At 38.5% G+C, this 13,726-nt stretch overlaps 2 protein-coding genes across 2 annotated transcripts; both read left to right on the top strand.

Annotated features, from left to right (window-relative positions):
* Nucleotides 1-8,336: 8,336 nt before the first annotated feature.
* Nucleotides 8,337-9,907, top strand: LOC6740758 (zinc transporter ZIP1). Its single transcript, XM_002077511.4, has 2 exons — nt 8,337-9,624; nt 9,683-9,907. Exons 1-2 carry the CDS (start codon nt 8,634-8,636, stop codon nt 9,721-9,723), a joined length of 1,032 nt encoding a protein of 343 aa, XP_002077547.2. The 5' UTR covers nt 8,337-8,633; the 3' UTR covers nt 9,724-9,907.
* Nucleotides 9,908-11,539: 1,632 nt separating this feature from the next.
* Nucleotides 11,540-13,220, top strand: LOC6733113 (zinc transporter ZIP1). The gene is made up of 2 exons (XM_002080154.4): nt 11,540-12,902; nt 12,979-13,220. Exons 1-2 carry the CDS (start codon nt 11,885-11,887, stop codon nt 13,017-13,019), a joined length of 1,059 nt encoding a protein of 352 aa, XP_002080190.1. The 5' UTR covers nt 11,540-11,884; the 3' UTR covers nt 13,020-13,220.
* Nucleotides 13,221-13,726: the final 506 nt, after the last annotated feature.

Genomic DNA, 13,726 nt, shown 5'->3' with positions numbered 1-13,726 from the left:
CCTGTACCCTTTGTGGCTTCGTATGTATACCTTTTTTTAACCGTTCTCGTTGTTTCTTGCTTTTTCCATTCGATCAACCGTTTGCGATTCTTTGCCTTTTGCTATTCCTCGCCGTTTGTCGATCTTCCTTGGTTTCTCTTGTTTTTTTTTTTTTTTTTTTTCAATGTACCCTTTGTGGCTTCGTATGTATACCTCTTTTCCCTTTTTTTTCTTATTCGACGTTTGCTATATCGTGCCGTTTTTCCGAATCTCTCTTTGCTCTTGTACAACCGTTTTGCTATTACGTGCCGTTTTGTTGTACGTCTCTAATCCAATCGTTTACTATTTAACTCGTTTTCTTTAATTTACATTTTCCACTTAGAAATGAATTTGTATCCCACTTCTGAATTGTCAGGTTGAACTTCATGTTTAATAATTAAATGGAATTCCCAAAACTAAGGAAAAATCTGAGTGAGTAGAGTTCTATTGAGTATGGGAAAACACCGTGGCGGTTTGAAAACTAAGCTGAATAAACGTATAGCCCACGTAAGGTGGCTAATATACGGTCAGCAAACGCCACCGGTTGGGTCGAAAGCTCTAAAGCTACATGCAGAGCTAGACCACTTGCTGCAATATCAGCAAGAATTAAAGACCCATAAACTCGAGAAAACTCACTCAGATAATATTAAAAATATACCCAAAATTAATGAAGTTCCAAAATACCAGGCATGTCCAGCACCAGCATTAACAAAGCCGAAGAAGTCCTGCCCCCCTGGCTGCGAAGGAATCTGGAGTCCTCACTGCTTGGGGACTTGTGAGCAGCCATCGACATCGTCAGCGGCCAAACAATAGACAGCAGCGAGGGAGTGTCAGCGTGCCACCCCCGGCGACGCCCAGCTGACACCTGATGAGCATCAGCAACAGCAGAACATTAAATATATAATAAATATAAAATATATATATAAGAAAACTGTAAGAAATATTGTAAAACGGAGCATATACTATTATGCCCTTGTTGTAGTTTATAATTTATATTTCCTTTCTTAATAAATAAATAAATAGTCAAGTTTGTGTTTGAGTTTTATGTTTTATATTTTAAGTTATTTTCAACTGCAACACCAGCACCACGACCTACTCACAGCAAAAAACGTACAAGAAAAAAAAAAAATAAAAAGTGTGGCCATTCATGTCAAATATAAAGTAGTGTTGTTTAACGTTATTTTTGTAGGTTGAATAGTATATTCCAACACGCCCCCTCAAAAATAACGTCTATAATTAAAAACATAACAATAATATTCATTAGTAACTATCAAATGTGGGTGGTGTGCATTCTGGGAAGTGTTAACTGATCCAGCATTTGCTGCGAGGATACGGGGAAAACCCAGAAAAACCCGATCAGATCATTGTAACAAAATATGTTTACAGGAATTTAAATTTGAAAAATATATATAAAAATTTCATTCAGCATTCGATTGGTCGTCTTGCAGCAAACCCAATTTGTCTCGTAACTCCACAAATCTCGCAGCAGGCAACGGTTTTGTAAATATGTCAGCCAGTTGATTCTCTGTAGGAATATACTCAAGACAAATCACATTATTCTGAACTTGCTCTCTGGCAAAATGATATTTAATATCAATATGTTTAGCTCGTTTATGACATGAGGGGTTGTTTGCTATGCTAATACAGCCTTGATTGTCTTCGTAAATTTTAATGGGGTTTTCTAGTTTAATGTTAATACTAGTTAATAAAAATTTAAGCCATAGAGCTTCTCTCACGGCTTCAAATAGGGCCATATACTCAGCTTCAGTTGATGAGGCTGCTACTGAGTTCTGTCTCTTTGTATTCCAACAAATGAGATTAAAATCAAACATTTTGAATAAATACCCTGTTGTACTTTTTCTATCAATTTCACTACCACCCCAATCAGAATCCACATAACCAATAATTTTATTTGCAAATGCCAAGTTCTTTTTAAAAATCAATTTCATATCGATAGTGCCCTTCAAATATCTAAGAACTCTTTTTAAGTTCTGCCATAACTCGGAGTTATTTTTGCTACTATATCTGCTCAAGATATTTACTGCAGTAGTTAAATCTGGGCGTGTACAAAGCATTATGTACATTAAACATCCTATGAGGTTACGGCATGGGGTATTGCAGTCTTCATCTGAATTAAGTAATTCATAATTTATTTTACTAGGTAAAGAAGTACTAACTGCATTACAATTTTCCATGTTAAATTTACTTAAAATTTTTTTAACATATGCAGATTGGCTTAAATAGATTTTATCTTCATGCATTTCTATCCTAATTCCAATAAAATGTTTTATTTCATTTAGGTCAGTCATCCTAAACTTTTCCATTAAATACCTTTTGAAGTTATTCATTCTTGTCATATCTCCTGTAGCTATAACCACATCATCTACATATAATAATATTATTATTTAATATTCTTTTATAATGGAAGCAGTCTTTTTTAATGTGGCCTTCTCTGCCACAGTGGTGACACTTGACTTTATACTTTGAATTTCCCTTGAATATTTTCTTTGGTTTAGTTACCCGATTTTTAAACAAATTATTTTTATAAGTGTTATTTTTGTTGTGCACGATCGCGTTCATAACTTTCTTGCTTGTATCGTTGTGGTCATTTTTAATTTTAATTTCTTGATCCAGCAATCTATTTTTCACAAACGCCAATGTCAAATTTTCTTCAGATAATGTCTCTATCGCTGTAATAATTCCATCGTAACACGAAGGCAATGTGATCAGTAGATGAGAAATTTTATCCATCTCTTCTATTTTTGCACCAGCTGCCAACAATTCACTTATAAGTTCGTCAAAAATATGAAAATGGCTTAATAGTGACATCTCACTCGATAGCTTCAGAGAAAGCAAACGTTTTCGCAGCGCCAGTTGCGACGCCAAACTTTTTCGTTCATAAACGGCGTCCAAATTCTCAAGAATCTGACGCGCCGTAATGTCGCTTGTTGCGAAATTTAAAAACGAGTCGCTTAGGTACTCTATTATTGTACTTTTTGCACAACGCTCTGCCTTTTTCCAGGAGTCATCTACCTCGTTAGGCATTAAACCATCAACTACTTTAAGCACATCTTGCTCGGCTAAAAGAGCCCTAATTCTAAATTTCCAAATCGCGTACTTCTCGCCATCATACGGCTTAATATTACGTTTAGCCTTGTCCATTTTTCACTCAAATTCTGAGAAGGAATTAATTTCACAAGAATGTGAAAAAAAAATGCTATTTCACAATTTATTTTCACAATCTTTAATTCACAATTTAATTGTTTATTAGGCATGGACTGGGCCCATAACCTGTTGTAGTTTATAATTTATATTTCCTTTCTTAATAAATAAATAAATAGTCAAGTTTGTGTTTGAGTTTTATGTTTTATATTTTAAGTTATTTTCAACTGCAACACCAGCACCACGACCTACTCACTCAAGAAAAAAAAAAAATAAAAAGTGTGGCCATTCATGTCAAATATAAAGTAGTGTTGTTTAACGTTATTTTTGTAGGTTGAATAGTATATTCCAACAGCCTTGTTAACCCAATATGGCCCGTGAAGCCACAGTCAGGCAACAATGTAAAATACAATTTTTTTACTCTTGCAAACATTGAAAAAAAAATTTATAAATAAATAATTCCAAACATAAAATGTCTATAGAGACAAATGGAATAAGTAAAACTAAAAATATAAATATATATAAAGAAGATTCTCTACCAAAATATAAAATTAGTATACCCAAAATGGGTCTAATAGACACTAAAACTGTGGACTCTACAGCCAATGTTATAAGTAAAGTCGAAGTCCAAAATGCAGATTTGTTCTGGATAACCATAATACTAATTGTAATCGCACTAATTATGGTATCCAATGCATTAATAAAAATATACAAATTGCACAACAAGTGTCTTAAGAAACGATACCGTAGCACTGCTAACGGTTTAGATAATATTTAAGGAAGATCTTGAAGAAACTCAATGAAAATATGAGAAAAATTTTATGAAGAAAAGAAATAATAATTAAAAATATAAACGTAATATTGAATTTATCTAGATTAGAACCTAAAAATAAAATACAAATGCATTAATTTGAAGATATGAGTATACCACAGCATGGACTGGGAAAAGCTTGTTGATCAGATAAAAGATCCAAGTGAAAATTTCAGAAAATCTTATAGATGCTTAACGCAAAACAGATCAATACAAGCTGTAACAATTAATAAGAATGCCCAAATCTTGGTAAATAGTTATAATGAAGTCAGAGAGCTGATCCAACAAAATAGAAAGAATTTGGACAGCAAACAATGCGCTAAAGCTTTGGAACTACTGGTGACATTAAGAGAAAAATTAATATTTATAAAAAATAAATTCAGTCTCCAGATAGAAATTCCAACCATAGTAAACACTCCGCTAAGAATAAATTTGAATGAAGACAGCACTAACTCTGACGAAGAAGATAGGACTATAGTCAAAGAAGATATTAAAGAGGAATTTCTTCACGATCTAACTTTACCAGCAAAATTAATGCTGAAGGACGAAGATAAAACAAACAACGCAGCTGACTCCGAAAATAAAGTAACCATGGCAGAACAAGCAGCAGCCATTAGGTCGTACATTAAGGAAGTCGCTTGCACAGTGCCAGAATTTGATGGACAAAGGACCCATTTACAAAGATTCATTAATGCAATCAAATTGGTAGACCTAGCTAAAGGACCATATGAAGACATTGCAGGTGAGGTCATTAAGTCAAAAATAGTTGGCACAATTTTGAACTCAGTTGAAAATGAAACGACGATTCCGGCAACTATAAACAAATTGCAGAAAGTAGTCGTAGGTGAAACATCCAGTAATGTCAAGGCAAAACTAGCAACAGTTCAGCAAAGAGGTAAAACTGCAATGCAATTTACCAAATAACAATAACAATAGTAATAGAGGCAACTACAATAACGGTTATTTTGGTAACCGTTATTGTAGTTGCCTCTATTACTATTGTTATTGAAGACTCTACCTCGGTTACCACCTCTATTGGCATTTCCGTATCCTCTGTTGGATCTGTTACCTCTAAAGTACATCACTTTATTGATGTCACCGGTAACTCTTGCGCTCGTTGGTCCTCATATGGTCCTTTAGCTAGGTCTACCAATTTGATTGCCTTAATGAATCTTTGTAAATGGGTCCTTTGTCCATCAAATTCTGGCACTGTGCAAGCGACTTCCTTAATGTACGACCTAATGGCTGCTGCTTGTTCTGCCATGGTTACTTTATTTTCGGAGTCAGCTGCGTTGTTTGTTTTATCTTCGTCCTTCAGCATTAATTTTGCTGGTAAAGTGAGATCGTGAAGATCTTCCTCTTTAATATCTTCTTTGACTATAGTCCTATCTTCTTCGTCAGAGTTAGTGCTGTCTTCATTCAAATTTATTCTTAGCGGAGTGTTTACTATGGTTGGAATTTCTATCTGGAGACTGAATTTATTTTTTATAAATATTAATTTTTCTCTTAATGTCACCAGTAGTTCCAAAGCTTTAGCGCATTGTTTGCTGTCCAAATTCTTTCTATTTTGTTGGATCAGCTCTCTGACTTCATTATAACTATTTACCAAGATTTGGGCATTCTTATTAATTGTTACAGCTTGTATTGATCTGTTTTGCGTTAAGCATCTATAAGATTTTCTGAAATTTTCACTTGGATCTTTTATCTGATCAACAAGCTTTTCCCAGTCCATGCTGTGGTATACTCATATCTTCAAATTAATGCATTTGTATTTTATTTTTAGGTTCTAATCTAGATAAATTCAATATTACGTTTATATTTTTAATTATTATTTCTTTTCTTCATAAAATTTTTCTCATATTTTCATTGAGTTTCTTCAAGATCTTCCTTAAATATTATCTAAACCGTTAGCAGTGCTACGGTATCGTTTCTTAAGACACTTGTTGTGCAATTTGTATATTTTTATTAATGCATTGGATACCATAATTAGTGCGATTACAATTAGTATTATGGTTATCCAGAACAAATCTGCATTTTGGACTTCGACTTTACTTATAACATTGGCTGTAGAGTCCACAGTTTTAGTGTATATTAGACCCATTTTGGGTATACTAATTTTATATTTTGGTAGAGAATCTTCTTTATATATATTTATATTTTTAGTTTTACTTATTCCAATTGTCTCTATAGACATTTTTGTTTGGAATTATTTATTTATAATATTTTTTTCAATGTTCGCAAGAGTAAAAAAATTGTATCTTACATTGTTGCCTGCCTGATTCTAGCTATGGCTTCACGGGCCATATTGGGTTAACAGGGCATAATAGTATATGCTCCGTTTTACAATATTTCTTACAGTTTTCTTATATATATATTTTATATTTATTATATATTTAATGTTCTGCAGTTGCTGATGCTCATCAGGTGTCAGCTGGGCGTCGCCGGGGGTGGCACGCTGACACTCCCTCGCTGCTGTCTATTGTTTGGCCGCTGACGATGTCGATGGCTGCTCACAAGTCCCCAAGCAGTGAGGACTCCAGATTCCTTCGCAGCCAGGGGGGCAGGACTTCTTCGGCTTTGTTAATGCTGGTGCTGGTGCTGGACATGCCTGGTATTTTGGAACTTCATTAATTTTGGGTATATTTTTAATATTATCTGAGTGAGTTTTCTCGAGTTTATGGGTCTTTAATTCTTGCTGATATTGCAGCAAGTGGTCTAGCTCTGCATGTAGCTTTAGAGCTTTCGACCCAACCGGTGGCGTTTGCTGACCGTATATTAGCCACCTTACGTGGGCTATACGTTTATTCAGCTTAGTTTTCAAACCGCCACGGTGTTTTCCCATACTCAATAGAACTCTACTCACTCAGATTTTTCCTTAGTTTTGGGAATTCCATTTAATTATTCCTTGGTAATGTGTCTTCTTCCAGTCCAGTATTCCTTGGTCTTCACCAGCTTTGGTCAATTCGTCCAGCGTTGGACGACTGTCACGGTCGCCATGTAATGATGAACTCCAAATAAGAACACAAGTCCTTTTTAAGTTGAATGCAGCCGTCGGGCTGACTTACATTTATTCAATTTCTTCTTTTGATTTTAAAGTAGGCAGAAATGGTTCTGCCAGCTCAACGTCTACAGAGTGTCTGATTTGTCAGTTTTGAATATATTTGGACTTAGGCTAATCCGCGTAGCTGCGCTGCCGGGTACGCCAGCGGCGGAGCGGCGTTCTTATGTATATCTTATATATCTAGGCCTATCGGGAGAGCGAGCTATGTATGTACGTATGTAATATGCATTTGGTCGGCGGGGGAATGCTGACCATGCACTTATACTTTGTGGCCTTCAAGTGGGCGATGCACTTATACTGTGTGGCCTTCAAGTGGGCGATCATGTTACATCCGCCCTGGGCCTTACTGCGTGCATAAACATAAACATAAACATAAACATAGCAACAAAGTGCTGCCATATGTTAATATGCTCTTTTATTTAATTGTTCTTAATATTGCATAGGCACATACTACAGCTCTAACAGTATTAAATAATATATTTCATTTTTATATTCGTTACTCGTTGAGTAAAAGGGTATACTAGATTCTTTGAAAAGTATGTTACAGGCAAAAGGAAGTGATTCCGACCATATAAAGTTTATATATTCTTGATCGGGATCGATCTGGCCATTTCCATCTGTCCGTATGAACTTCGAGATCTCTCAAACTATAAAAGCTGGAAGGATTAAGGACAGCATACAGATTCTAGAGATGTAGACGCAGCGCGAGTTTGTTGACTCACGTTGCCACGCCCACTCTAACGCCTACAACCCGCTAAAAACTACCACGCCCACACTTTTGAAAAATGTTTCAATCTTTTTTCATATTATTTTTAGTCTTGTAAATTTTCATAGATTTGACAACAAATTTGCCAAGTAGTTTAGAAACTAAACTAAAGAACAATGCATAAAGCAGGTTGGTTTGACCAATGAAAACTTGAAAAGTTAAATCCATTGCTACTTTAGTTGTCTACTTGAGATGAAGAATGTGATTGTCAATGGAAAGATCGAAATACCTCATATTAAGAATGAAAACCCTTGCCTAGAATTAAAGGCCAATGGTAAATGTAATCTCTCAAACTCGTCTTAAAATAATAAGTTTATCCCTATTGGTTGAAATTACGCCATCATATATTCAAAAACTATTCAAAGATTACCCAACGAGTGATTTATTTTATAATTTCCTTTCCTACTCAGAGGCACAGGCACATGTTTAATCATCTGACTCACGAACTATGTTAGTATAGGTCATTTGGCGGTGGTATCTCAATTTCGAAGTTATCAGGCGAAACTGTCTCCACAACCTAGTGATAGCACATAGATTCCTGGGTGCACAAGGCTTTGTCTGCCGTTGACAACACATTGTTTGTTTCCGCCAGCTGAAATTTCAGTCTGAAAACTCCCACTGACATTCTAATGCGGCAAAACAGACCGATGAGCTCATGCTGGGAGCCAGGAAAATAATGGCTAAAGTGGCAAAATGTGTTAAATCGAAAGGTAGACAGATAATGACCGAAAGATATCATGCCGAAATTTCGCCGTGTACCTTTCGCTAAAGCACATGGCTGGGCCAACTTAAGTCGAAACCACTAAGCCCTTAATATGTGTAAATATTCGCCAATTCGCCGATACCTTCAACTAGATATCAAGAGCACTATAAAAAGTGAATGGCTTGATATCGGGCCAGTTACTCCGTTTGCAATGGTAGACCAACACTTAATCGTGGCCAAGATCGTGGCCATAGTGGTGCTCTTGCTCGTGACCCTGATCTTCTGCTTTATTCCCTATCTTCTGGATCGCTTCTACAAGTGGACCCAGCGGCCCGAGAACAATGCTCGCGAATTCAAAGTGGTGCTGTGTCTGCTCAATTTCGGCGGAGGGGTTCTCATAGCCACCACCTTTATCCACATGCTGCCGGAGGTGGTCGAAGTGGTGAACGCTCTCCAGGACTGCCGCATGCTGGCCCCCACTCCCTTCGGACTGCCGGAGGTTCTGCTCTGCACTGGCTTCTATCTGATGTACTGCATTGAGGAAATCATGCACTTCGCGGTTCGTCGACGGCAGCAAAGGAAGCTACGGGAGGTGGTCACGATCAAGGATGCGGGCGAGGAGCTGCGGGCGGAGATTGTGGTCCAGCCAGAAGAAAGTCCTAAGGAGCCCAACTGGCTGCGTGGCCTCGGAATAATCGTGGCCCTCTCCCTGCACGAACTCTTCGGCGGCATGGCCATTGGCCTGGAGATGAGTGTGAGCACGGTGTGGTTCATGACCGGAGCCATTTCCGTCCACAAGCTCGTTCTGGCCTTCTGCATCGGCATGGAGATCATGATGGCCCACACCCGCTGGCTGCTGGCAGTGGTTTACCTCCTCGTCTTCTCGATCGTAACTCCGATTGGCGTGGGCATCGGAATTGCAGTTAGCGAATCTGCCGCGGCTAATCAGCCCAGCACGGTATCAGGAATCCTCCAGGGGCTGGCCTGTGGCACCCTCATCTACGTGGTCTTCTTTGAAATTGTGGCCAAAAACCATGCGGGCATACGCGTTTTACTATCGTCGATGGTGGGATTCGTCCTGATGTTTGGTCTCCAGATAGCAAGTAAGCACTCTAAAGCCTAAATGACTGAACAACAAAATAACCTTTCTTATTATTTCAGTTGGCGAGGCCAAAGGGAAGAGCCACTTCACATGCCCCTAGGGTATACTCGAATTTTATAAGAAAACACAATGTTAGCCTATATAGAAATTAAAAGAAACTATCTAAAAATAAAGCCTGAATTGCAGTTACTTTTGGCTTTATAAATATGAAGAAAAGAAAACGACAAGGTCAGGTCCTGGACTATCAGATACCCTTTGTGGGCCTGCGAGGGAAATTTATTATTGGCAACACCAAAACAATATTCTCCGATTGCGCATATGGGCTGACCAAGTCATCTGATCCTGTTCAAGAATATTTATATGGCTAAACTCTTTTCAACTTTCTAACGTAACAAATGTGCTGCGATTTCAATTCCATGCCTACAACCCTTACCATATAAACCTAAGATGAGGACGCCTTAAATGGAAAAATTAATTATCTCAGTGCACTATGGTCCAGAATTCGTTTTTTTTGGCATAAAGTCTAAATTTTTATGTCAATATATCGTCCTCTAGCAATTATTTTCTAATAGAAAATTGATCATATAAATAAAAACCAAAAACAAAATTGACCGAAAGCTTCACTAAATCGTTTTATGAGCTTTTAAAGTTGAAGTGTTAAAAAGCTGATTGAGAGAATGCAATTTCCGAAAAATTACTTGCTTACTTTTGCATGTGGTATGATCGTTAATACGCATCCAAAAATTATAGTAAAATATGGAAAATAAATGCCAAGGTATGATGTTTTTAACTTATTTAGGTAATATATGTATAGTTGTACTGTTTTTATGTTGTGTGACATCCAATTTATGTGTATTTTAACAGAAAATTCTAACGTGTCCCCTGTGTTTCGTGGAGTATAACTAATTTTCTGACAATTTCTGACAAAAGTTAAAAACGTCAGTTTGTACCTTTAACTATTGTCTTTCACGGTAAAGTAATATCTTTTGCCCATTTTTGCTCGTTTTCTTAAAAATTTGATTTTATATAGGCAATTTTGAGTTCAGACATAGCGACCTCCTGGACATTTGGAGGCGTAACAATAGGCAAATAAGTTATGTTTCAGATTACGTTTATTCCGCAATCAACAACAATAATCAGGAATCGAAACAGACAGAAGATATTGACAAAAAAATAGTAAATTTTGAATTATTTATTAAAAAAAAACTGCCCGAGTGTAACAGACAACCACACCGATTTATTTCCAAACATACCAAGTGGATGGCGTCTAAGATAATGATTCTTGTTAGTGATTTTGAAAACTCCAAGACACCCCAGCAAATTGGACGCCGAAACTTATCTTACCAAAATGCAGGAGAAAGATTAAAAAGGAAACTGAAAATACGAGTGAAGCCCGGAATAAGCTTTACAAAAGGGATCGACTATCACATGCAAGGAAAAATAGTCGGATCAATAGGATGAGTGATATTTTCCACAGAGCGATTGATAACTCGGACCCACTATTATCAACAATTAGTTTAAAAGAAAGAGAGAGAAAAAATAGGAAAAACCACTTCCGAAGGCAGTAATAAGTCTTTTGGAAATACAGTATAATTTTAAACCTGATCCATGAGACAAAATATTGGATTCACAATCTGATTCTGATTCGAGTTCAGATTCGGAAATTTAAAATGTAGAACTAGAAAAAGAAGAGGGCGATTATTTTTAAAACAACAATATACACGACTTTAAAAAAAAAAAAAAAAAAAAATGATATTTCGTTGACTCCTGAGTCATACCAGTAGTTAATATGGGAGGCAAGAGAGGGCGTGGTCGCACAGACTTCAAATTTTCTGTGCAAACTATTTGTGATTTAACAACAAAATGTACAAAGTTTCAAGTCTGTAGCTCAATTTTTAGACTTTATGCCAAAAAAATCGAATTCTGGACCACAGTGCAGTGTATCAATAATAATAATATTCGGGAAATACTTCCGAAGTTCCTGCTCATTACGAAACTTCCCTCAATCATAAAATTCGCAAAGAACAGCCGACTATGGTTCGGTTATCGGTGGGCCGATGAGAGACACCTGTCCAGGGGACGGCGAATTAGATAACAATACTAGGCTGCGAGGCTTGCCCGCTGTCTGCCCGTGAATCCGCGTATCAATCAGCGATCAGATTTCAATCGGCTCCCGCTGATATATGACTGGAAATATAAACCATTAGCCCGGTTGTGAGTTCCAGCCAGCCCAGTCGAAGCTATCAACTCGGGAGGTGAAGATGAGCGCTACCGCAACTATGTTACAGGAGCAAACGCAAGACGTGGATCACCATGCGCTGCTGGTGGCCAAAATAGTTGCCATGGTGGTGCTTGTGGTAATCACCGTGCTTTGCGGCAGCCTTCCCTACGTCCTGAACAGGTGCTTCCATTGGACGAAGGCGAGTCCGGAGGAGACCCGCTCGTCGTTGGTGGTGCGGTGCCTACTCTTCTTCGGCGGCGGAGTGCTCATCTGCACCACCTTCCTGCACATGCTGCCCGAGGTGATAGAGGTGGTGGAAGCGCTCCAGGAATGCGGCTCGCTTGCCAAGACGCCCTTCGCCCTGGCGGAGATGCTGATGTGCACGGGCTTTTTTCTGATGTACGCGTTGGACGAGCTGATGACTAGCATCGTGCGGCACCACCAGCGGAAGCTTAGTCGGAAGGAGTCGGTGGCCAGTCTGGCTTTCGAAAGAGGACGCGGCATTCGGCACAGTGTTCTCCTCAATCCACAGGCCAAGGAAGAAGTGGAAGTTAAGGATACGGAGCCACAGCCCCACAAGGATCACCACGGCCACTCGCACATGCCCGTGCCAGCGGAAGATGGATCCTCTGCCAGGGGGCTGGGCATTATCCTCGCATTGTCGCTCCACGAACTGTTCGAGGGCATGGCAATTGGCCTGGAGGGCACTGTGAGCACTGTGTGGTTCATGTTTGGAGCGGTCTCTGCACACAAGTTGGTGTTGGCCTTCTGCGTGGGCATGGAGCTTCTGGTCGCACGCACACGCAGTTCTCTGGCCATCCTGTACCTGGTGACCTTCTCCATTGTTACGCCCATCGGTATTGGTGTTGGCCTGGGCATCAGCCAGCAGGTGGCAGCGGGTCAGCCCAGTCTGCCATCCGGAATTCTCCAGGGCATCGCCTGCGGAACCTTGCTGTACGTTGTCTTCTTCGAGATCCTGACTGAGAGCCACGCCGGATGGAGGGCCCTTATAGCCGCCGTGGCTGGCTTTGCTCTGATGTTTGGCCTTCAAATTCTTTGTAAGTTATAACTGTTTGACATCAATGGTAGGACCGTATTTATAGTTTCCGCTTCCGCTCTTTGTCCCTTTTACAGCTGACGAAGCGGAGGGTGATGACAGCCTAACCTGTTCCTAGCAAGTGTGACGCCACTCCAGTATTATCAAGTTATAGAGAAAGCAACAAAAGTGTCTATGAAGGGATTCCCTTGGAATCTGTAAAAGTTATTATATAAAATACGAATAGAATCACGAAAGAGGTTTCTCAGAAATCTTTTCCAACGCTAATTATTAAAAATGTAATAACCATTTGTGATTAAATCAGATAAAATCGAAAAATTTAGTTTTATATGTAAATATGTGTATTATTTACGTTAAATTTAATACATTATATGAAGCTATTTATGCTCTTCAAACTATTTATAAATTTTAATATATTACGTATAAGAGCGTACATGCAATTAGCATAGTGTTCTCCTCAATCCACAGGCCAAGGAAGAAGTGGAAGTTAAGGATACGGAGCCACAGCCGCATAATATATTTCGATCTTTCTGCGCAACAGCTTCAAAACCAACATTATCGATAAGGTTGGCGGTTCATTCTCATTAACAGAGGGCTTAATCGAACATCTGTGTGGTAACGTAACGTGTTTCACGCTAACAGTACCCAAACAACATTAATCGTGCGCGGGCACTATCGATAACTTCATATCGCATAAAAATTAAAATTGTTTAACTTTCTTAAGTAAGCTTCAACTGTTCATATTTAATGACGAATCACGTTGTAAGTCTATATAACTCTGTTTTCTGAAAGTGCAATTTTTCCGTATTTCGATACATGCTATCG

The sequence above is a fragment of the Drosophila simulans genome, chromosome 2R (genome assembly GCF_016746395.2).
Source record: "Drosophila simulans strain w501 chromosome 2R, Prin_Dsim_3.1, whole genome shotgun sequence".
NCBI classification, from domain to species: domain Eukaryota; kingdom Metazoa; phylum Arthropoda; class Insecta; order Diptera; family Drosophilidae; genus Drosophila; species Drosophila simulans.
Note: the sequence above shows the minus strand (reverse complement) of the source record. Positions and strands in the feature narration are given on the sequence as shown.